The sequence below is a fragment of the Bubalus kerabau genome, chromosome 19, assembly GCF_029407905.1.
Source record: "Bubalus kerabau isolate K-KA32 ecotype Philippines breed swamp buffalo chromosome 19, PCC_UOA_SB_1v2, whole genome shotgun sequence".
NCBI classification, from domain to species: Eukaryota; Metazoa; Chordata; class Mammalia; order Artiodactyla; family Bovidae; genus Bubalus; species Bubalus kerabau.
This window is the reverse complement of record NC_073642.1, coordinates 3,058,597-3,083,293: the sequence shown is the minus strand read 5'-3', so window position 1 is coordinate 3,083,293 and position 24,697 is coordinate 3,058,597. Positions and strand designations below refer to the sequence as shown.

Sequence of the window (24,697 nt, the reverse complement as noted above, 5' to 3'; positions counted from 1 at the left end):
TTACTTTGATGCGTTGGAGAAGGAAATGGCAACCCACTCCAGTGTTCTTGCCTGGAGAATCCCAGGGACGGGGGAGCCTGGTGGGCCGCCGTCTATGGGGTCGCACAGAGTCGGACACGACTGAAGCGACTTAGCAGCAGCAGCAGCAGCTGAATACTAAATGTGATTTTTGGTTTTATTTTAAATTAAGTTCTACCTAAGATTTAACTCAGTTTAACTGTTGTGCAGATGAAAATTTCAAAATAAGTCATTTGTACTATGTGTGTGGCACATTTGCTTCTGTTTTCAGATCATGGAATTTTTGACTGGAATAAGTGATTTATCATTAAAAGCTAGGAAATTAAAATAATTTTGGTAATGTAGAATTTCTAAAGGGTCTCTGTAAATGACATTTGAGATCTACACTGAGATAAGATTCTCTCACTGCTAATAAGTCAGATAATAAACACTTCGGGAAAAGACTGATGCTGGGAGGGATTGGGGGCAGGAAGAGAAGGGGACGGCAGAGGATGAGATGGCTGGATGGCATCACCAACTCAATGGACGTGAGTTTGAGTGAACTCTGGGAGTTGGTGATGGACAGGGAGGCCTGGCATGCTGCAGTTCATGGGGTTGCAAAGAGTCGCACACGACTGAGCGACTGAACTGAACTGAAACATTGGTGAAATGGCATTTTAATGTTGGCAGATCATGAGTTTTGTTTACCTTTTATAGTTTTTCAGGTAGGTAAGTAAGCATAGTTTATTTACTTTTGGAAATGTTCGCAGAGCCCAGAGGGTGGGTAGGGTCAGTGGTCACGTTAGAGAGTTCAGTTCTCTTCCAATTCTGTGATTTTGATCTGAAATTCTACTCCTGTATATATAAATGTCACTGTATAAAACTTAGATTTGCCAGCATGGCCTCAATTCTAAATAGTAGGTTATTCCTGTTAATCATAAAATCAGAACTTCTAGCACTTTAACATTTCCAGAGGGCTCTTTAATATTTCATGTTTGGTTGTGCATCCCCTCAAATATTGGTGTATAGAATTATTTTTGAGAATAAGGAAATACAAAAAGCAATATGTATTTTTTAAAGTATAAAACAGTGAGTTTCCTCTTCCTTTCTTATTAGCCAATTCCAAAACTTAACAGTTGTTAAATTTAAGTGTAGAAAAGCATCACAACACCTGGTGAATACCAAACAAATGTAACTGTAAGTACAGGTATTTGTAGTGGTTTATAAAAATCATTCCATATACCTTATGTAATTTCCAACTATTGAGATATAATTCATGTGCTATAAAATCTACCCTTTATAGTGGGTTTTAGAATATTCAGTTGGCAACCGTCACCATTATCTAGAAATTTTAAAACATTTTAATCGTCCCCAAGAGAAACCCTATACCTGTTATTCACCATTCTTTCCTTCATTGCTGTCATTTGCCATTCTTTCCTTCAGCCCCTGGCAGCCACGAATTGTCTGTCTGTCTTTGTGGGTTCCCTGTTCTGGATATTTTATATAAATGGAATTGTAAAGTATGCATATGTTTGTGTATGGCTTCCTTTACTTAAATGATATTTTGAAGGTTCATTAATAACTGCATTGTATGAGTATACACATACTGGTTATTTAGTCATCAGTTTATAATTTTGGATTGTTTCCATTTTTTGTTTATTATGAATCATGAAGATTCACATATAAGATTTTACGTGGGCATACATATTCATTCTCTTGAGTACATAGCTAGGTGTGAAACTCTGGTCTTACCTGTGTTTAACATTTGAAGGAACTGGCAAACTCTTTTTCCAAAGTGGCTGCACTATTTTACAGTTGCATTAGTAATGCAGGAGTGTTCGTTTCTAATTACTTCCTTGCCAAACCAATTGTCTTGTGGATGTGAAGGTATCTGTGATTTTGATTTGCATTTGCTAAGTGACTAACAGGGCCTACCAAGTGACACTGCTGCTGCTGCTGCTAAGTTGCTTCAGTCGTGTCCGACTCTGTGGGACCCCATAGACAGCAGCTCACCAGGCTCCACTGTCCCCTGGATTCTCCAGGCAAGAACACTGGAGTGGTTTGCCATTTCCTTCTCCAATGCATGCAAGTGAAAAGTGAAAGTGAAGTCACTCAGTCATGTCTGACTCTTTGCGACCCCATGACTGCAGCCTACCAGGCTCCTCCGACCATGGGATTTTCCAGGCAAGAGTACTGGAGTGGCTTGCCGTTGCCTTCTCCGCCAAGTGACACTAGTAGTAAAGAATCTGCTTGCCAATGCAAGAGATGTACGAGACACAGGTTCAATCCCTGGATTGGAACGCCACCTGGAGGAGGGCATGGCAACCCACTCCAGTATTCTTGCCTGGAGAATCCCATGTCAGAGGAGCCTGGCGGGCTACGGTCCATAGGGTCACAAAGAGTTGGACATGACTGAAGCGACTTAGCATGCGTGCATGCACAGGTGACTAACATGTGTACTGATTATCCATCTTTGGAAATCTATTTAGATCCTTTGCTATTTTAAAATTGGGTCATTTTTCTTTTTACTGTTCTGGATGCACGTCCCTTATCAGATACATGATTTCTAAGTATTTTCCCCCGCAAAAGTTGTTTTTTCAGTTTCTTGGTTTTTTTCCTCTGAGGCATACAAGTTAAGTCCAGTTTACTGTGTTTCTTTTGATGTCTTTGGTGTTATTTAAGAAACCATTGTCTAACCAAGGCCATGCAGATTTATACCTGGTTGCTTCTGAGAGTTTTGCAGTCTTAGCGCTTACATTTTTGTTTGTCATCTGTTTTGAGTTAATTTTTGTGTGTGATGTTATATGAAGTAAGGGTCTAACTTTATTTTTTTCCGTGTAGATATCCTGTTGTCCCAAAACCATTTGTTGAAAAACCTGTTCTTTCCCATTGAATCATCTTGGCACCCTTGTTGAAAATCAGTTGGCCATAAATGTAAGAGTGTATTTCTAGACTCTGAATTCTCTTCCATCCATTATGTCTGTTCTTCAGCCATTCACACACATTCTTCATTGCTGTAGATTTATAGTAAATTTTAAACTTGAAAAATGTGAATATTCAAACTTGGCCTCTCTCTTGGCTATGTGCATTCTCTGAATTACTGTGTGAATTTTAGAGTTAGCTTGTCAATTTCTGCTAAAAGCGGAGCCAGGATTTTGATAAAATTTGTGCTGAATTTCTCGATCTCTTTAAGGAGTTTTCTTGCATTAATATTTTTCAATTCATGAACATGAAATGTCTTTCTGTTTATTTAGGTCTTCAATTTTTTGTGTGTTTTGTAGTTTTCGTTGTACCCATTTGACATTTCTGTTCAGAAAGAAATGTATTTTGTTTATATTTCTAAGAAGATTCATTCTTTTTGATATTGAACTACTAATGAAAATTCTAAAATTTCATTTTCAAATTGTTCATTGCTTGTGTATTTGTTTTCCGTACAGCTTGGTTCCTCCCCCACTTCTTAGCAATTTATTATAGAAATCTTTTCCCTGTGAATGGTTACATGTGCATCTGTACCTCATTCATTTAGCAGATATTTTTTAAGCACCTGTTGTCTCATGGGCATTTTTCTAGATGCTAGTAGAGACAGCAGTGTACAAAATCCACCAAAGCTCCTGTTTTGATGGACTTTCGTTTAGTAGGGGAACGGCAAAAACAAGATATGTAGAATATATTGTATGTTGCAGTTTGTATGCAGTTGCAGTATATTGTACTTCTGAGGAGAAAAAGGAGTGGGAGATGAAATATTTGAGAGTGCAGGGGGCAATGCAAACTTTAGTATGACCGGAGGAAACCTCAGTGATATGGTGACACTTGAATAAAGAACTGAAGGGGGTGAGAAAGCTAGCCATATGGATAACTGAGGGAAGAGCATTTCAGACATAGCGGGTAGTGCATAAGGGAACAGTTAGGTGGGAGAGTGCCTGGTTGGTTTGAGAAACTGCGAGGTGGCTGGTGTGGCTTTAGAAAGGTAAATGATGGAGATCAAGTCAGAAAGGGGAATGTAGGGCATGTAGATGTAGCATTTGGTCATACTAAGGGGTTTGAAGTTTACTTTTGAGTGAGATGGGAAGCCCTTGAAAGTTTTTGAGCAGAGTGGGAAGTTCTGACTTAGGTCAGAAGATCCCTCTGACTGCCATGGTTAGTGTAGATTGAAAGAGAAGGGCACAATCAGGAGGTCAGTTGATAGGCTAGTACAGGAATACACGAGAGGTGATGATGGGGGCTTGGACAGGATGAGGCCAATGAGGTTGGTGAGAAGAGGTTGAATCACTGATATGTGTTGAAGTTCTAGTCTGTAGGATTTGATGATCTGTCAGATGTAAGTGTGGAATAAAGGGAGAAGTAAAAGATGACACTTGAGGTTTGGCTGAACAACTGACAGGATGGAGTTGAACAGTACTTTTTAATTATTGCATCAAATCTGTGTATGCTATCACATACCCACATAACTACAGATAATTGAGATTTCTCTACTTTGTATTTTATCACTAATTTTTTTTTGTTAAATACAATATGGCTATACGAAAGTGTATTTATTTATTTACTATTTAGTTATCTAGTGAATATTTGCATATTTTCCAGTTTTAGGCTGCTGTGAATAAAGGTCCTCTTTGCACGTGTGTCTTTTGGTACGTGAACATGTTTTCATTCCTCAGAGTTAAAGGCCTTAAATTGGAATTACTGGGTCATGTGCTTCCTAGGTGGTGCTGGTGGTAACCTGCCTGTCAGTGCAGGAGACATAAGAGATGTGAGTTCGATGATAGCTGGGTTGGGAAGATCCCCTGGAGGAGGTATGGCAATCCACTCCCATATTCTTGCCTGGGGAATCGCATGGACAGAGGAGCCTGGTAGCCTACAGTCCATAAGATTGCAAAGAGTTGGACATGACTGAAGCAACTTAGTATGCACATGTTAGTTTTATGTTTTAATTTATAAAGAACTGATGAACCTTTCCCGATGGTTATACCATTATGCATTCTCACCAGCAGCATACTAGAGTTCCATTTCTTCCAAATCCTTGTCAACATTTGATACTCTCAAATTGCAGACATTGATGGGTGTGTAGTGGTATCCCATTGCAGTTTCTTTTTAACTGTAATAAAATATGCATAACATAAAATTTATTTTAACCATTTTAATTGTGTAGTTCAATGGCATAAAGTACACTCACATTGGGCGACCATCAGTCTTAACTCATTTTTGAAACTTGTTTGTCATTCCAAACTGAAACTCTGTCCCCGTTAAACAGTAACCAGCTAATTTCTTCCCCTCCCTCCAGCCTCTCTTCTACTTTCTGACTATGAATTTGGCTGTTGTAGGTACTCGTGTAAGTGGAATCATACGATGTTCTTTTTTTTGCTTTTGGTTTATTCCAGTTAGAATAATGTTCTCAAGGTTGACCCATGTTACATCATAAAGCAGAATTTCTATTTCAAAGCTGAATAATACCCATTGTGTCTGTATACCACATTTTGTTTAATCATTCATTCATTGAGACGAGTGCCTTCCTTCCTTTGGCTATTGTGAATAGTGCTACTATAAACATGGGGTGTAAAAATCTCTTCAAAGTCCCTGCTTTCGTTTCTTTTGGTTATATAGCTAGGAATGGAATTGCTGTGTCATATGGTAATTCTATGTTTAATTATTTTGAAAACCAATATACCATTTTCCATAGCAGTTTTACTGTTTTACCTTCCCGCAAGGATTCCAGTTTCTTCACATCTTTGCTAATACCTTGCTAATGTTATTTTTAAAAACTAATGGTCATATAATGGGTATGAAGTGTCATTGGTATTTTAATTTGCATTTCACTGATTAATGATATTGAAGTTTTCATATATTTATTGGCCATGTGTATATCTTTTTGTGAATATACAACTGTTTTCTTTCTTTTTCTTTTCAGCCTACAAGTTCTTTTTCAGACAGGCATGTGTTCTGTATCATTACTGATTTGGGGGCAGGGTACTTATTTTGTTAAATTAGTGAAAATGAAGTCGCTCAGTCGTGTCTGAGTCTTTGCGACCCCGTGGGCTGTAGTCCGTGGAATTCTCCAGGCTAGAATGCTGGAGTGGGTAGCCATTCGCTTATCTAGGGGATCTTCCCAATCCAGGGATTGAACCCAGGTCTCCTGCATTGCAGGCAGATTCTTTACCACCTGAGCTATCAGGGAAGCCCTAATTGAGAAGAGAGTAGTGTTGAAATGTTTAACTATAATTGTGAACCTGCTATGTTTTCTTTCAGTTCTGTTCCTTTTTGTTTCATGTATTTTCAAGTTCTGTTATCAGGTGCATTCACATTTAGGACTGTTATATCTCCTTGATGGATCGATTCTTTATCACTAAGAAATGTGTCTCTTCTCTTGGGAATGTTCCTTGGCCTGAAGTCTGCTTTGTCTGGTGTTGACATAGCTACCCGTCCTTTCTTATGATTCGTGCTTTACATGTTTCTGTTTCTTTGCTTTCAACTTAATATGTCTTTTATAGTTTGTAGTTGCATCCTTTTTGATTGTTTACAATCTCTGCTTTTTGAGTTTTTGTTCCATTTATATTTATTGTAATTGTCAATATGGTTGAGTTTAAGAGTATCAGGTTACTGTTTGTTTTTTAGTTGTGTTATTTATACTACTTCCCTCCCCCACTTCCTGCTTTCTTTTGGATTAAGCATTATTTAGAAGTCTGTTTTATCTCCACTATTAGCTTGTATCTCTGTTTTTTCCCCAGTTGGTTGCACTAGTATTTACAGTATGCACCTTAGTTTATCTCAGTCTGCCTTTAAAATAAGACCTCTTAGAGTACAGGAATTCTAGAACATTATAAATTCATTTACCTTTCTTCATCCTTTTTTGCCATTTTAATCTTCTCTTTTGCTTTTATGTAAGCTGTGAATTCCACAGTAGAATTTCTGATTATTTCTTTATATAGTCAGCTGTTACATAAAGAAGTTTAAAAACCAGGAGCAATATTCTTTGATGTTTTGTTCATGTTTTTATTTCATTTCTTTTGTGTAGATTTTTTTCATGAACTCAAATTTCTATCTGATACTATTTTCCTTCTACTTGAAAAAATAAAAAAATTTCTAGAGCACTAAGTCTGTTGGCCAAAAAAAATCTTTCAGCTTCTATTTGTATGAAAATGTTGTTAATTCACTTGTAAAAATTTTATTAGGAAAATTTTCAAACTTACACAGGTATGAAATAATTGTAGAATGTAGTTCTACACTTAATATTTTACTTTATTTAATGTCTTGTATCTATATATCTGTTAACTTGTTTTATTTCTTTTTTTTTTTTGGATGCTTTTCAAAGTTTTGTTTTGGCCAAAAAGTTTGGGATTTTCCGTAACATTTTATAGAAAACTCCAAATGAACTTTTTGGCTAACTCAATAAGTTGCAGATGTTAGAATATCTCATCCTTAATTTTGTCATATATAGTTAACTAAAACATATGAAATGTATTATTATTAATTGAGTGTATTGCACTTAACTAAATTTAGTATTTTTTCTGGTTATCTGTTGGTACATAACAGATCACCCCAAACTTAGTGTACCCCAAACATCTGCAGTTATTTGTTTTGTTTATAAAGCTGTACTTTGGGCAGAGATTGGCCAGGATAGCTTGTCTTGGATTCCCTGAATTGGTTGTTTTGTTTTATACTCTTACTAACAATTACAAGTTTCCACTTGCTCTACATTCTTACAGCATTTGGGACTCTCAGTCTTTTTGACGTAGCCATTCTAGTGGATATATAGTGGTTTATCTTAACATTTTGAAGGATATTTATCACTTGATACATAACTCTAGGTTAACATTTTTCTTTCCACATTTGTTTCTGGTGAGAAGTCTGTGGTTATACTTAATGTTTCTTCTCCTGTTCATAAAATCTTTTTTGCCCCCCCTCTGGCGTCTCTTTTAAGATTTTCTCTTTATCCCTGATTTTTTTTGTGTGTTTATCCTGCTTAGGATTTATTGACTTTGGGTGTGTTTGTTTTTTTTCTTTTTTGGTTTGTTTTGGTCTATGTGCTTATGCTTTCATCAAATTTGGAAAAGTGTCAGTCATTATTTCTTCACATGTATTTTTTTAAAGTCACTTCTCTTCCTTCTACATTGTTTTCCAGGGACTCTGGTTATATGTATAATGTTAGATTATTTGATAATTATATTCAGATCATTAATATTTTTAGTTCTTTTTTTGTCTCTTTCTGCTTCCACTTACTTTGTCTTGTATTTTACTGTTTTTTTCCCCCTTCAATGTCAAATACTTTGAGATGATTTATATATTTATGTAAATATATATATATTTATATACATTATTTAGTATTTCTAAAAGTTTCATTTTCATATATCCTTTTGTCTCCTTGGTCATATTTATAATATCTATTTTAAAAGTTCTCATCTACTGATTCCATCAGTTTTTTCACTTCAGGGTCTTTTGACTAGTTTTTCTTTTGGTTATTGGTCTTGTTTTCCTCTTTGTAAATTTAGTAGTTTACTACTGGATACTGAATATTGTAATATTCTGTTGTTGAGTGGCTGGATTTTGTTGTCTTTTCGAATGTTAAATTTTGTTTTGGCAGCCAGTGAAGTAACTTGTTGCTCAGCTTGATTCCTTCAAGGTTCTGTTAGAGTGTAAAGGCTTTACTTTTGGGCTGGTAGCTACTAGAACGGCATGGCCTTTCTTAGTTTTCTACTAAATGTCCTGTAAATGTCTATGAAATGTTCTAAGTGTCAACATGTTCTCTTCATTCTAATTGGGGGGAACTTAGGGATCTCCAAGTCTTGTATGAGCACTGGGAATATCTCAGCTCACAGCTCCTCTTTCTTCAGCTTCATGGAGTCTTTCACTTTATTCATGCCTAGTTTAGTATATAGTGACAGACTTGAAAGGACCCTCAAGGCTTATGGAAACTTTTCTCTGCTTAGCTCCCCTCTCTGGCACTCAGTCTTAGTAAATATTCTAGCCATTTCAGCCTACTCAACTCTGACCTCTTGCTTCACACCCCAGTGAGACTGCTGTCCTCTGTCTGGGTTTCCCTCCATTGACTCTTATCAGAAAGTTGCCTTTAGGCAGAAATTTAAGCATTCAAAGGGTTCACCTTAACTCTGTTTATTCTCATGGATCACAGTCTCACACTGCCTTGTACCCAGGATCTGAAAACATTTTTTCGTGTATGTTGTCCAGTTTTCTTGTTTTTGATAAGAAGTAACTGTTAGATACTTTTTGGATCTTTCTCTGGACTTTCTGTTTCATCTACATTTATTATTAAGTGCTCATACCATACTGTGCTTTTTAAAATAAAATTTTCATTCAAGTATGATACACATACAAAAGCATATGAGTATGCACATAGGTTGTTACACTTTCACACACTGAGCACACAGATGTAGTCTGCATTCAGATCAAGGAATAAGATCAGTTCCTCTGTAGCCCCTTGTGCTTTCTTTGTCATTAATTCTCTTTCCCCAAGAGTAACCAGTATCCTGACTTCTACTGGCATAGATGAGATTTTCCTGTTTTTATATTTTATGTAATTAGAAACAGTCATATGTAGTTGTATCTGACTTATCTCACACAGCATATTTGTGCGCTTTATCCACACTGTTGGTTGTCGCTGGCTGCTTATCATGTCTGTATGGCACAGTTGACCCTTGAGAAGGTGTGGGGCTTGGGGTGCCCGTCTCCTGCACATTTACAAAGCTGCATGTATGGCCACAGTAGGCCTTGCAGACTGACAGTTCTGTGACTTCAACCACCTGTAAATAGTGTTACTATATTAGTGTATTTTCTGAAGAAAAATCCACGTCTAAGTGGACCTGCATAGTTCAAACTTGGGTTGTTCAAGGATCAGCTGTATTTTGTTTTTCATTCTGCTGCTGATGGACATTTTAGTCATTTCTGGTTTAGGGTGGCTAAGACTGTTGTTACTGTCAATTTTCCACTAAATGTCTTCTAGTGAACGTGTGTTCTCATTTCTGTTTGATATACCTAGAGGAATTTTTAAGTTACAGGATATGTATACATTTAGTAGATAACTGTCAAATTTTTTTGAAGGGGTTGTATCAATTTTAATTATACTATTTACTATCCTACATTTAGTCCCTGGTAGAACAAGTTCTTTGGAAAGAGAGACGTTTCTTTTAGAAAATGAAATATTCTTGGTGATTCTTACGTTTTTGAGCTTCAGAGTATACTTTCGTTAAATTGACTTGGGGTAAATTTGTGTTATTTTAGAATTAAGGGATACTCTTGTTTATTCGTCTGTGAATTGCATTTGGAACTACTTCGGAATCCTTTTTCAGGCCATGAGCTTTACTCCCCCCCCGCCCCCGCCTTGTACACGGGAGGTGTGGAGTCAAGAAAACAGTCCCCAATATGATGAAAGTAAACATTAAGGAGATGTGCCTTCCCCTCAACCAGCTTATAATTAGAAGCACTGAGAAATGTATGCAGATAGCTATAATATATAAAATAATAAACTTAAGGTAGAAATTAATATAGTATTAGGAATATATAGTAAATGATTATTTACAGAAAAGATTAGAGAATTGTGTGGTACAGTAATTAAAATGAGTATTTTTTAACAGGGCATAATAGGTGGGTGGGAGATAAAGGTTAGCAAAAGATAGAGAAGTATTTTGGGGTAAACTGTTGTGAGAAACAAAAGCATTGAACTCAGAAATACAGATGGCTAGTAAGCAACAGTTAGAACTGGACATGAAACAACAGCCTGGTTCCAAATAGGAAAAGGAGTACGTCAAGGTTGTATATTGTCACCCTGCTTATTTAGCTTCTATGCAGAGTACATCATGAGAAACACTGGGCTGGAGGAAGCACAAGCTGGAATCAAGATTGCCGGGAGAAATATCAATATCCTCAGATATGCAGATGACACCACCCTTATGGCAGAAAGTGAAGAGGAACTAAAGAGCCTCTTGATGACAGTGAAAGAGGAGAGTGAAAAAGTTGGCTTAAAGCTCAACATTCAGAAAACGAAGATTATGGCATCCGGTCCCATCACTTCATGGGAAATAGATGGGGAAACAGTGTCAGACTTTATCTTTTTGGGCTCCAAAATCACTGCAGATGGTGATTGCAGCCATGAAATTAAAAGACGCTTACTCCTTGGAAGGAAAGTTATGACCAACCTAGATAGCATATTCAAAAGCAGAGACATTACTTTGCCAACAAAGGTCTGTCTAGTCAAGGCTGTGGTTTTTCCTGTGGTCATGTATGGATGTGAGAATAGGACCATAAAGAAAGCTGAGCGTGGAAGAATTGATACTTTTGAACTGTGGTGTTGGAGAAGACTCTTAAGAGTCCCTTGGACTGTAAAGACATCAGAACAGTTAGTCCTAAAGGAAATCAACTGTGAATATTCATTGGTGCTGAAGCTAAAGCTGCAGTACTTTGGCCACCTGATGAGAAGAGCTGACTCATTGGAGAGGACCCTGATGCTGGGAAAGATTGAGGGCAAGGGGGCAACAGAGGATGAGGTGGTTGGATGGCATCACTTACTCAATGGACATGAGTTTGAGCAAGCTCCAGGAGATATGAGGGACAGGGAAGCCTTGTGTGGGTGGGGCACAAAGAGTTGGACACAACTTAGTGACTGATCAACAGTGGAAGGAAAAGACATGGTCTTTAGACTCAGACAACTTGATCTTAACCTTATATTTACTAGTTAAGTGACCTAAAGCAAGTCACCTAAAAGGAAATATTCCTCTTTTGTAAGATGCTTATCCTGAGAAGTATATTTTGTGAACATTTTCAAGCAGTGGAAGTATAAAAACGAATTATATGTGTGTTCTCTAAAAGTGTGGTCTAGTCAGAGAAGAGGCTGGACTGGCAGATTTTTTCCAAATCGTGTACAGTTTCATCTGAAATGCTACTCTGGAACAAAACCAACAACAGAATAATTGGGGGAAGTGTTGGAGTGTGGGGGAATTTCTGAGATAGAATTGATAGCAGTGGGTGAGTTTGTTGTACTGGAAAGGGCTTCTCTTTAGAATATAACTCAGTTTTCTAATTTGGATGACTGGACTGGTAGTGGTATCATTACTTCCCCTGGTTTTTCTTAATATGTCTGGGATAAACATTATTCATGCCTCAGTGCTCAGTTTATATGTTACTTTATAAAGAATATCTTTACTTTTTTCCCAGACTTAAGTCAGAATATTTGTGCACTTATATTGTGGTTTCTTCTTCACAACAACACTTAACTGTGCATTGCAGTTACCTACTTTATTGTGGTTTTTATTGTTTGTGCCCATTTTCCCCATTACGTGGGAATAAGAGCAAGTCTAGTTTCCAGTTCTGGGGAGGGGAGTTACTAAAACTTTATAGACTGAATTTTGAATTTATTTTAATTTTTTAAATTAATAAATTTTAATTGGAGGCTAATTACTTTACAATATTCATAGTGGTTTTTGCCATACATTGACGAATCAGCCATGGTTGTACATTTGTCCCCCATCGTGAACCCCCTCCTACCTCCCTCCCCATCGCATCCCTCAGGGTCCTCCTAGGGCACCGGCTTTGAGTGCCCCACTTCATGCATCGAACTTGGACTGGTCATCTATTTCACATTTGGTGATACACATGTTTCAGTGCTATTCTCTAAAATCATCCCACCCTCACCTTCTCCCACAGAGTCCAAAAGTCTATTCTTTATATCTGTGTTAGAGCATGTCTAGTTTCTTTATCAGTATGTCTTCGTCCACTTGTAGACCTTCAAACATTTTAAAATTTGGGCTGTAATTGACATATAACATTGTATTAGTTTTAGGTAGTAGACATTCTTTGAATGATCTTTAGTATCAAACTGTACAGTGGTTGGGCTAAATAAAAACGAGGGGGGAAATAAAGAATGGCACCATTTTTTTCGTTTTTCACTTTTTTTTTTTTTTTTTTTACCATTTTTCTTATAATCTGTAATTAGCAGGACAACAAGAGTAGGAAGAGTAGGCACATCAAGATGGAGTGAGGTTTTTTTTAATAATTGAGTTTGATTTTATATGCTGATGAACATCTCAAGTGCCTGTGTACCATTGGTAACTGAGAGTAGCAGGCTTATGACTCAAGAGATCAAGGCTTAAAAGGTGTAAGGGCTCTTAAGATGTGAGGGATCTTAAAAGATGTTAGGGATATTAAGTATATAGAGAGGTGATAGAGGAACAGGTGCTGACCTTGTCCAGAAAATTAATTTAACCTAAATTGCTGCTAAGTCACTTCAGTCGTGTCTGACTCTTTGCGACCCCATAGACGGCAGCCCACCAGGCTCCCCTGTACCTGGGATTCTCCAGGCAAGAACACTGGAGTGGGTTGCCATTTCCTTCTCCAACGCATGAAAGTAAAAAGTGAAAGTGAAGTTGCTCAGTCGTGTCCGACTCTTTGCGACCCCATGGACTGCAGCCTACCAGGCTCCTCCATCCATGGGATTTTCCAGGCAAGAGTACTGGAGTGGAGTGCCATTGCCTTCTCCATAACCTAAATTAAATAGCCCGTTTTCTTACATTAAGAAAAGGGCTATTGATGGAAACTTAGAGGCTGTGGTTGGGGAGTAGGAAGATGAACTGGGAGAAGACGTAGTTCCAGTCAGAGGTAGAACACTGATAGGTACAGCATTATGGAAGCAACTAGCATTTTTGGTGTTTACAGTTTCTGTTACTTATCCTATATCTTCATAGATTTGGTGTATTTCTTCCATGATTATGTGTTCCTAATCTTCTAAGGCAAAGTATCTCAAATTGGGGTATGCATATCACATGAAATGTGTGCTTAAAATACAGATCTTTATATCCCCATTTTATGTACTGAATCAGTCTCTGGAGGTTGAGATCAAGTAAGTATGCATTTTTTTTACAGATTCCTCAGGTGATTGTATTATTTCAGAGAGTTTGAGACTCAGTCTGTTAAGATCTTAACATTAGATTAATTTTAAAAACTAATTATATGCTGCTGCTGCTAAGTCACTTCAGTGGTGTTCGACTCTGCGACCCCATGGATTGGAGCCCACCAGGCTCCTCTGTCCCTGGGATTCTCCAGGCAAGAACACTGGAGTGGGTTGCCATTTCCTTCTCCAATTATATGCAGTATATTCATTTTCTGACAAGAACCTTTAGGATGCTGGGTGGGTTTCCTGACTTGGTGGGGAACTTGGTTTCTTCATATGTAGTAAAAGGAAATATATTAAAAAAAAAAACAAACTTCAGTTCTGTTCAACTGAGACGTGCTCTGATTGTGTACAAATGAGATAAGAATTTACAGTGATTATTTGGATCCATGCTGAAGCTTAAAGGCTTCAAAATTTGTTTTTTGATAAGAGAAGTTTTGATAGGTTAAATGTTTGATTTAAGGAATAATAATTGCTACCGTACACTGAGGCCCTATTATGCTCCAGGCAACATTGTCTTACATACTTTAAAAATATTTTCACTAATGCAACAACCTGACACCTAAGACTGACAGGACACTCCCAAGCTGCTACTCTGGGAGGTAGCTGGGCAGATGCTCCTATATGTACCTAACATAGCAGGTGCTCAGCATATATAATTTAGTTAAAAGCTTAACTGCTATAGGTATCTGAAGGAATTCAAGACACGTACTTAAACAGTTGTCATGTATTTTCAGCCCTGTTGGAGAGAGAGAGGAGTAAGGAAATGGAGATCAGTAAGCTCTGTGGCCGGAGAAGGCAATGGCACCCCACTCCAGTACTTTTGCCTAGAAAATCCCATGGATGGAGGAGCCTGGTAGGCTGCAGTCCATGGGGTTGCTAAGAGTCGGACATGACTGAGCGACTTCACTTTTACTTCTCACTTTCATGCATTGGAGAAGGAAATGGCAACCCACTCCAGTGTTCTTGCCTGGAGAATCCCAGGGACGGGGAAGCCTGGTAGGCTGCCGTCTACGGGGTCGCACAGAGTCAGACACGACTGAAGTGACTTAGCAGCAGCAGCAGCAAGCTCTGTGGCTGAAAATGGGCATCATGGTTCTGCCCGCTGGAAGCCTTCAGGCCGCAGGGCCTGCCTAACTACCTGTCCATACATCCTGGCAGCAGCTCTTAGGGGCGTTTGTCTCTTGATATGTTTTGAATATTCACAGATACTACAAATGAGTTTGGTTCTGTAATTTTAGAGCAATTTTTTTTCTTTGCAAGTTGTCTATTCGGTTGTCTGTGTAAAAGAATTGAGTGAGGTGTTTTATGTTTTAGGTTAAAAATCTGTAAGAGCCTGATTTTAGAATTCACCAGCTCCTCAGAAGTTTGGCGAAATATGGTATGTTTCTGTTTTATTTTTTGAAAGTCAAAATTGCATGAATATCTTAATGTCATGATTAGAATAGTGATGTATTCAGCAGATTTGGATAACTGCCATTTTTAAAGGATTATGCTGCTAAGTGCTAAATCACCATGCTGCCAGGTAGACTGTGTGAGGGCTCCAAGTGGGATTCGGAAAGAAATTTAGAAGAGGTTAGTGTGCTACGAGGGGTAAAATAATTGCATAAGAAGATTGAGGGAGCGAGTTTGGCTGTTAGGCTATGAGTTAATAATAGCTTCCATTTATTGGGCTTTTTCTATGTGCCAAACACTGTTTAGAACAAAATACATGTTTGTTCATCCTCATGACAGACCTCTGAAATAGGTACTACTGTTACCTTAGTTCTGTATATTGGGAAATGGTCTTGGAGAGGTTAAGAAACTTGCCCAAGATTTTCCATTGAGTAAGGGACCAAACAAGGCCTTGTATCCATACTGACTCTGGGAGCTGTTTGCTCTGTTGAGCACTAGACTATGAAAAAGTAAGTCTAGAAGAGAAAACTTGCCTCAGTATTTTTCACAGAACATGTAGCTCTTTAATGAATTAATTCATCTCAGTTAATCAATTAAAAGGTGTTTTGACTTTTTCATTTTTATGTTTTACAGGTTGGAAAGTTAGACTTGGATCTTTTAAATCCACATACACTATTAGTCTTATGAAGACTCCAGAGGAAATACTATTCGTTTCAGGGGGCGCATTACCTCTTTTCCAAATGACCTCAAGAATCTTCTAGGTTATTATTAGGAAGCATGTAACATGATAGGAAAATCTAGGAAATTTGATATCTTCCAGGGATTATAAATCCCACATATTTAGGCATACCTCAGAGGTATTTCACGTTTAGTTCTAGACTACTGCAGTAAGGCAAATAAAGCTAATCATGTGAAGCTTCTGGCTTTCTGGTGCCTATGAAAGTTACATTGACAGATGCTTACTATAGTATATTAAGTGTACCATAACATTATGTCTAAAAAAGAGTGTACATATCTTAATTAAAAAATACTTTGTTGATTAAAAAAAGTGCTAAACATCATCTGAGCCTTCCGCAAGTTGTTATAGTAATATCAAAAGTTACTGATCATAAATCACCGTGACAAATATAATAAGGAGGAAAAAATGTGAAATATTGCAAGAATTAACCAAAATGTGACACAGAGACATGAAGTGAGCCAATGGTGTTGGAAAGATGGCACCTGTAGACTTGCTAGAGGCAGGCTGCCACAAACCTTCAGTTTGTCAAAGACGACACACATTTGTGAAGCGCAATAAAATGAAGTATGTCTGTATTCGAGTCCGCGAAAGTTATTTATGTATTCTTTGGCCAACTCTTACCCTTATCTGAATTTGAAGCCCAAGTTCATAGGCTGCAGAGTTATGGGTTCAAGCATTGATGTTTCATCCCTTAGTATTCTCAGATAGCTTCCTATTTTATAAATGTCAAGGGTCTTTTGTTTCTGTCTCCTAATTTTCTCATCTTTCCTTAGATAACTTTTCAGATTTGGCCTGGATATATAGTTTGGTAGGGAAATCATCCGGAGGAAAAACTAGTTGCAGGGCATGAACTCTTGATTCTGGGATATTCCCGATGTGTATCTTTGCCAGAACTGCAGTGTGAGTAGGATGCCTGATAAATCGTGAATCATGATAATCAGGACAGTTCAGCTAAGGCCAAGTAAGGGGATCAGAGGATATTAGGTTGAGGGAGAAAAAAATGATTTTGTATTTCGCCATTCTCTGTCATGAAATTGAATGTTAGTGGATTTATGACTGATAAGGAGAATATAATATTCATGAAATACCCAAGGAGTTTTTGCTGCTGTTATATTATCCTGTGGAATAAGTAGGAATAGACTTGGTGGGGGTGTGTGTGTGTGTGTGTGTGTGTGTGTATAACTATTTCATTAAGCATTTGACTACCTGGAAAACTCTGTTACTATTAGTCCCATTTAAACTATTATAATTGTGGATTCTCAATTTATATTTTAAATCTTTGCTTACTTACATATATTTAAATCATGAGGCTCTAGAGCAAAACTAAACAAAATCACAAAATACTAATTCTGGTTAGGAAGTCAATATACCTAGGTTTTAGTCCTAGGCCTGGCTTCAACACTAATACTAAAATCTTGGGCAAGTCAATTAATCACTCTAAGGCTGCTTTGTTTTTCTGTTTTTTTTTTTTAAATTCTTTCTATCATACCTACTTGGTATAGGTTAGAGCCATAGTTGTTTTGAGATTTAAGATACTGTTGACCAAAGTGCTTTTCTTTTGTAAACTGTGACACTTCATAAAAGTACAAGATTATTGTCATGTTTTCTCAAGTGAAGAAATAATTTAAGAAAAAAATGCTGGAAAATAGTCCTTGAAAGCATTTCTATAATTATTCTTCTGATGAATGTTACATTGGCACCTAATTTGAACCTGTGAAGATTTTTTTTTTTTTTTTGAACAATGAATTGAGTTTATAAAGTGTTCTAACTAAAGATTTGTTTAATTTATTAGAGTTATTAAACCTACGCTCAGATCAAGTTAGCAGCTAGACTGGTGTGACAACCTGTTTTTAATCAGTGACTCAAAGCTGTGATCACCCTGATGTCACCGAATGGCCACAGCTTGTAAAAGGTAATTTTGAATGTTATTTTACAGCCTTTAAAAGGCTGCCATTGTAAAATACATGCTGTTAAAAAGAAGGAAGAAAATGTATAGTTGACAGGGATACTGACTGCTAAGAATAGTGGACCTATGAGTTGACCCGCTTCTCCGTTTAATCTCCTTCCTAAAATACTTTCTGCCTTTTCCCCAGACTTATCTGTATGAATAAATAGGAAAGTATTTCTAAAAATTTCCAAGTTTTTAAATAAAGATTTTATTATGAAGATTAAAAAAAAAACTATGAAAAAAGTCTTAATATACATTTTAAAGTATGCTTTTCATGTGGTGAGAGTTTTAATAACACTGGTATACTGTTCTGTCCCAGAGAGTTACAGTTGAAGTTGAAGGAGGACCTTGCAGTCCAGAGAAGCTGCACCTCATAAAAATCTCTCTCTTGTTTTTCTCACAAACTTTAGGTTAACCTAAGTCAGTACTTTTGGGGTTTTTTTCGTTTGATTTGTGTCCTCAATTTGGTAAAATTACAGCTGACTCAATGGATATGAGCTTGCGCAAGCTCCAGGAGATGATGGACAGGGAAGCCTGGTGTGCTGCATGCAGTCCACAGGGTTGCAAAGAGTTGGACACGACTGAGCAGCTGAACAACCAGATCCTTACTTCCCAGCATTTGACAGTAAAGAATAAAGACTCTTCAGGAGCTAAATTAAAGCTTGGAAGCTATTGTTAGATCTTAGGTATTTTATTTATTTATTGGAGTTTTGGAATTTTTTTTTCCCCCAAACTTTAAACTTATTTTGTATTTGGGTGTAGCCAGTTAACAATGTGGTGTGAGTTTCAGGTGAATAGCAAATAGCATATATCTGTTCTCCCCCCAGATCTTATGTATTTTATAATTTTGAGTGTTTGGATCCTAACTTTAGGATACTCTTTGGTAAATTATTTAGAATATTACAGACAGAATACAATAAGCAGAATGACTAGAAATTTATACAGGCAAGTACTGTTACTTATTACTCACTATAAGATAAAAAGTGCTTCTTTTAGTTCAGTGTTTATTCATAACCTTTTTCTTGATTAAAAAACAATTTCCGTTTTGAGTGAAAAACAAATGCACTATGTTTAAGAGTCTTAGGGTAGATTGTTTTAAGGTAATAATCTTCAATTTATATTATTCTTTTTTTCTTCTTGAATTGGTTTAAATCACTTGGTTTGACTTTAAAGTGGTTTTGGTAGTTACATTAATATATGTTAATATTAAATGATGCTAATGTTTACGTATTCTCTTGTTTAGGGAACAGACTTTGGAAATTAGAATGTAGATACCATTTGATGTATTTAATCTCTATTCCATTTCAGAATCTCAAAACTTTACAATAATTACAAATTGTACTTCTGAGACTTGGAGTTGTGTTCCCTCTTGCTTGCATCTTACCTTTTTTGCAGTAGTAGTTTAATTTCCCTGTCAATGTGTCCTCAGTTTTTCCCCCTCTCTCTTTCCCTGTTAATTTTGAAAATTTTGCCGCCTACGTGTTTAAAAGCTTCTAATCTGCCTCTCTTCCCTTAGAGCCAGCAGGTTTATTTTTTGTTTTGCAAGCCTGCTCTGCCTCCTTACAGTATGACATCTGATGCTGGAGGGTCGGTCGCACTTTCAAAAATGAGTCAGCTGGTACATGGGGTTATCATCACTTTTTAGCTCTTCTGTCTGAGAGATACAAGTTTGGAAGCAATCTTGGGGTACTTACCCACAAGGCTGGTGGAAACCAGGTGTGTCACAAAGGTGATTTGTTTGCTCCCTGGGGGAGAGGGTGGAGTGAAATTTTTGCATTTGTGTCACTGCCAAGTCACTGCCACCTCCAGCATGCCCCAGGTTTTAGTTCTAATATCATTTTGTGCATAATTGAAAATGTGAATATACTGCAAAGAAGATCTAAAATAAATATTTGAGCTGCTGGACTCCTACATTTTTTTGCATTCTTTCCCTTGGACCACTGCAATGAGGGATAATTTTGAAAGTGATAAAGAAGTGAGTTTTTTAAAACTGAGAAATATGGGAAACAGATTTTTTCTTTTCTGGTGGCTCTGAGTTTAAGATTCTTTTGTTAAAAGTTGTTTGAAATTTGAAGTCTCAAGTCAGTGATAAATTTACAAATCAAGTCCTTGTAATATCAGTTTGAAAATTTAGCTTTTGACCTCTAAAAAATATTTTACCTATTCTGTGAATTTAAAGTGTTGAAATCAGTATTGTGCTGATTCACCTTAATATATGTTGACTGATGCTGGTTATAAAAGTGAATAGAGTAATAGGAATTTATTTTTTTTAACATGTTGGGTAGGGTAGGCAGAATTGGTTCATGCCCCAGAATGAAAATAAAAGATTTCTTACTGTCTTAGAATTTTGAATATTTCTGCTTAAAATAGCAGCAGTATATTGAAAAAGTAGAAAAAAACTGGCAACTGTTTATAGCTGATGTCATTCATTGTTATCCACAACAAGATTTTTAATGCCCTGGAATACAATTGACAGGTACACAGGCTGCCAGTGTATTTTCAGGGAAAGCTACTTTCATTGAAATAAGGTAATCTTGATCAGAATGGTAAATCAGACTTCAGTGTCTCAAAATTCATGAGGCTCTTAGGTTTAAATTTGTATTATCTACAGCAGAGATTGGCAGACTTTTTTTTTAAAGGGCCAGGTAATAAATATTTTAGGCTTTGTGGGCCACGTGTCTGTAAGTTTCTCAGCTCTGCTCTTGTGGCATAAAAGCAGCCATAGACAGTATGTAAATGAATGAGCATGCCTCTGTGCCAGAACAAGCTTATAAAAATAGGCGGCTGACCCAGGCCTTAGTTTGTCATCCCAGGCAGTAGTTTGCTGATACTTTATCTAAAGTTTGGGACCATGAATACCAGTGCATACCTTTGATATTGTGAATAACTGATACTTGGCTGTAGACGGTTTCATAGTTGTATGTTTTTATTATAAATACTTGACTTTGTAAATATGATTTGTTATGTTGGTTTGTATGTTGGTACCTAAATAGTGTTTAGTTTCCTTTCCTTAAAAAAACGAACTGAGTTTTTATTAGTCTAGCCCTTACGATAAATGTGTTGTATGGCAATCTGATCGGATCACTTTTTTCTCATGTTGAACTTTTAAAATTGTTAACCCATTAAATCTTGGTTTCAAATTTGTCTTCCAAAATAAAATGTTTGCTCCTTTTTTGAAATATGGAATATTTTGCTTAACTTTTCTCAATTGCATTTTACAGATCATCAGGAGAACCTCAATCTGACGACATTGAAGCTAGCCGAATGTAAGTGTAACTTGGTTGAGGCTGTGGTGTCTAAGTTGCTCTAGATTGCTTTAAATGGTATCACATTTTTTGAAAACAATTTCCAATTGGAAGATAGGAATACACAGGTCTCATTTTCCCTACCAAATAAATACCTCTAAATCTTGGTAACATATTACTAGATTTCTACTTCTAGACAGATAACTGCATACCCCTGGATTCTTACATATTTTTGCTCCCCTAGAAGTTTTAGTCTGTTAGTGTGAAAGACCTGGAAGCACATCATTTCATTTATGGTGGTAGAAGGATCCCAGGATGGAACATGAACATAAAGAAGTACCAGTGTACTCAGGTACCTTGATGCAATAGGGAACCTAATCCATGTGGCAGAAAACAGGGGTGATCAGGGAAGGCTAAGTTAAGTCTTGAAGTGAGACTGGGAGTTAGCGAGCACAAGCTAGGCAGAAACATGAGCACTTACAAAGCCGCATAGTAAATGTAAGAAGCAGTAGGCAGTTGAGGATTTTTAGATTATAGACTAACCGAAAGGTGGAAAGTTAAAGGAGATGAGACTGCATAAAAAGGCCTAGGTGCTTGCATGCTATGGGAACGGCCTTGGCCTGTCTCTCATAGGTATTTGGGAGTCAGTAAAGAATTTGCTAAGTAGGGTAACCTTGTTAGATATATATTTTTAGTAACTTTGCTGGCAAGGAAACAGGATTGAAGAGAAATCATATGGTAGGATGACCAAAATTTAGTCAATGAAAGCCTAAATAAGGGCAGTAGTATATTAGGAATTCAAGATAAAGTTTTCTGGTTTAAAGAAAAGTATTTAGAAAGTGAAGTAGGTAAGACTTCAGTGATTAGTTGTGAAAATATAAGAAGTTTAAAATAACTAGAGATGGTGATTATTTAAGCAGGGCTTTAAGGTAGTAAGGGTTGGAATGAAAAATATAGGTATAGGGATTTCTCTTGAATAAGAGCAAAGACCCTTATGAATCTAGAAGAGGGAGGTAAGGATGAGTGCTGCTGCTGGCTGCTGCTGAGTCAGTTCAGTTGTGTCTGACTCTGCGTGACCCCATAGACAGCAGCCCTCCAGGCTCCTCTGTCCCTGGGATTCTCCAGGCAAGAACACTGGAGTGGGTTGCCATTTCTTTCTCCAAGGATGAATATGTGATATTAAATGTATTGGTAGGTAAGAATGAGGAAGTCAAAGCCACTGTGCCTAAACTGTCAATTTTCTTAGTAAATTAGGTCAGCTACACCACTGTGTGCTTCTGGAAGAAGTGGTTTCGTTGTTGATTAAGCTTGGGACATACAGACTTAAACAGCAGATTTCTTTCCTGAAAATTGTGAAAAATCCTTTAGAATGATATACATTGTGCATCTCCAAGAAGGGATTATAAAATATATTTTTCAAACATATGTGTCCATGTAACTTAAAATTTTTTTGTGTGGTAAAATACACATTACAAAATGTCCAATTTAGTGGTAATTAGTTACATCTATATTGTTGTGCAATGATTGCCACCATCATCTCTGTAACTTTTCATCTTGCAAAACTGAAACTGTTGTCAGTTAAAAAAAAGTCACTCCCCATTCACTCTTCTCCCCAGACCCTGGCAATCACCATTCTACTTTCTTTGATTTGGACAACAATACCTCATATACTCGGAGTGCCCACAGTATTTGTCTTTTTGTGATTGGCTTATTTTACTTACATAGCATGATATCAAGGTTCATCCGTGTTGTAGTGTATGTCAGAATTTTCTTCCCTTTTAGGAACTGAATAATCTGTTGTATATATATGTAACATTTCGTTTATCCATTTATCTGCTGATGGACACCGGTTGCTTTTGTTTTAGCTATTGTGAATAATGCTGCAATGTAAGAATACCTCTTCGAGACCCTGCTTTTATTTCTTTGGGTATATGCCCAGAAGTCAGATCATATGATCATATGATAGTCCTATTTTTAATTTTTTGCACAAGGAACCTTCATACTGTTTTCTAGAGTGGCTGTACCACTTTAACAGTTTGACCACATAATGCACAAAGGTTATAATTCCATACATTCTCAACATTTGTAATTTTTTTTTTTTTTTTTCCTTCACTATAAGCCATCCTAATGGGAGCACGGGTATTTCTCTTTATAGTTTTTTGACCATGTAACTTTTTAAGAAACATTTTAAAGTAGTTTTTGTAGAACTCAGAGTTTGGTTAGGGGATTTGAAAAGACTGAAAACTTGGAAAGTTCTTGGGGAAAATGGGTGAAGTGGACCAGATATTGAGAGTCTCATGTTAACAGAGTACCCAGCTAAGATTAACTTATCCATACTTGCAGTTAGACGACTTTTCTGTAGTAGCCAGAAAAAGATGCATGGTATTTCACCATTGGCTATTAGAACAGATGGGAGTGGCATGTGTGTAGAGTGTTAACATTGGAGTAGTTGAATTTACATGTCATCGGTGATGGCCACTGTTGGAAAGGTTGTGGTGCCAGATGAAGATGTTGGGTTGGTTATAGAACTCATGATGGGTCAAAGATAGTTTCAGTTTAAGTGAAACTCTTACAAGCATAGATGATGATGATCAGAGCCTAAGGTAGTGATTGGCTGAAACTGAGAGGAGATGAGGGACCCTCAAGTTAAGAAAGTCAAGTATTTTGGGGGCTCGAGGGTTGGGATAGATCATGCATACAGGCATTGAAGTCACAATGCCAGTGATATAACTGGGGCAAAATAGAGGCTTTAGTATATGGGTGCAATTTACCAGAAAGTTTCTAAGTATAAGTTGTGTTTGTGTTGTGCTTTTTTTTTTTTTTTTTCTTTCAAATGGGGGATGGGCATTATTTTTAATACAGTGAATAAGAAGGATAACAGTACATTTAGGGATTTGAGTTGTCTGTGAAAACCTCACTTAAAAGAATTATAAGAAATGCATTTGGGGGCAAGTTAGGTTTCAGTGAAAGCTAAAAGATTGAGAAAACATTATATAAAGCAATTAAAGATATGAATGTGTTTCTGGCTATCTTGATGGAAGAGGTTAGATGGATGCATCAAGAGTAAAGAATGAAAAGGAAAGATGAGGCTTGTGTTTTATAGTATGGCAAGAATGTGAGGTGCGGTAGGATGTTTATCATGAGGTTCCAGATGAGACTCTGGTGTTAAGTTCTGGTTGAGTTTAGCAAGGTATCATTGCTGTTGCCCATTGTAAGGTGGAGTAACTGAAAATTAGAACTAACAAAATTTCTAAGCTTCTGGCCATAATGGTGAGACTATAGTTCTAAGTTTTCATGTCTGCCACAGTTTCTCAAATTTCTATAACTGTAGAAACCATAACTAGGCAGTAGTTTAGTAAGATTTCTTCTACCTGAAGCTTATGTGTCTTGATTTACAAAATAGGCGATGAAGGATTCTTGTTTTTATCTAAGAATTAACTAGTGTGTTTTATTAATGGCAACATCTTATATTTATTAAAGCGTGA

General features: G+C 37.0%; 1 protein-coding gene across 8 annotated transcripts in view; it reads left to right on the top strand.

The window, feature by feature from the left end:
• UBE3A (ubiquitin protein ligase E3A) overlaps positions 1 to 24,697 on the top strand; it is a 94,433-nt gene that overhangs the window by 17,065 nt on the left and 52,671 nt on the right. For 2 of the 8 annotated variants that reach the window (XM_055555739.1, XM_055555742.1), the window contains exons 2-5: positions 15,203 to 15,266; positions 17,812 to 17,931; positions 19,613 to 19,683; positions 21,189 to 21,233. In XM_055555739.1, coding sequence (XP_055411714.1) covers positions 21,232 to 21,233 — 2 coding nt within the window. In that variant the 5' untranslated portion in view covers positions 15,203 to 15,266; positions 17,812 to 17,931; positions 19,613 to 19,683; positions 21,189 to 21,231. Of the gene's footprint in view, positions 1 to 15,202; positions 15,267 to 15,352; positions 16,042 to 17,811; positions 17,932 to 19,533; positions 19,684 to 21,188; positions 21,234 to 24,697 lie in introns of those variants that run through there. The other 6 variants (XM_055555737.1, XM_055555743.1, XM_055555741.1 and 3 more) reach the window with 4 other exon arrangements.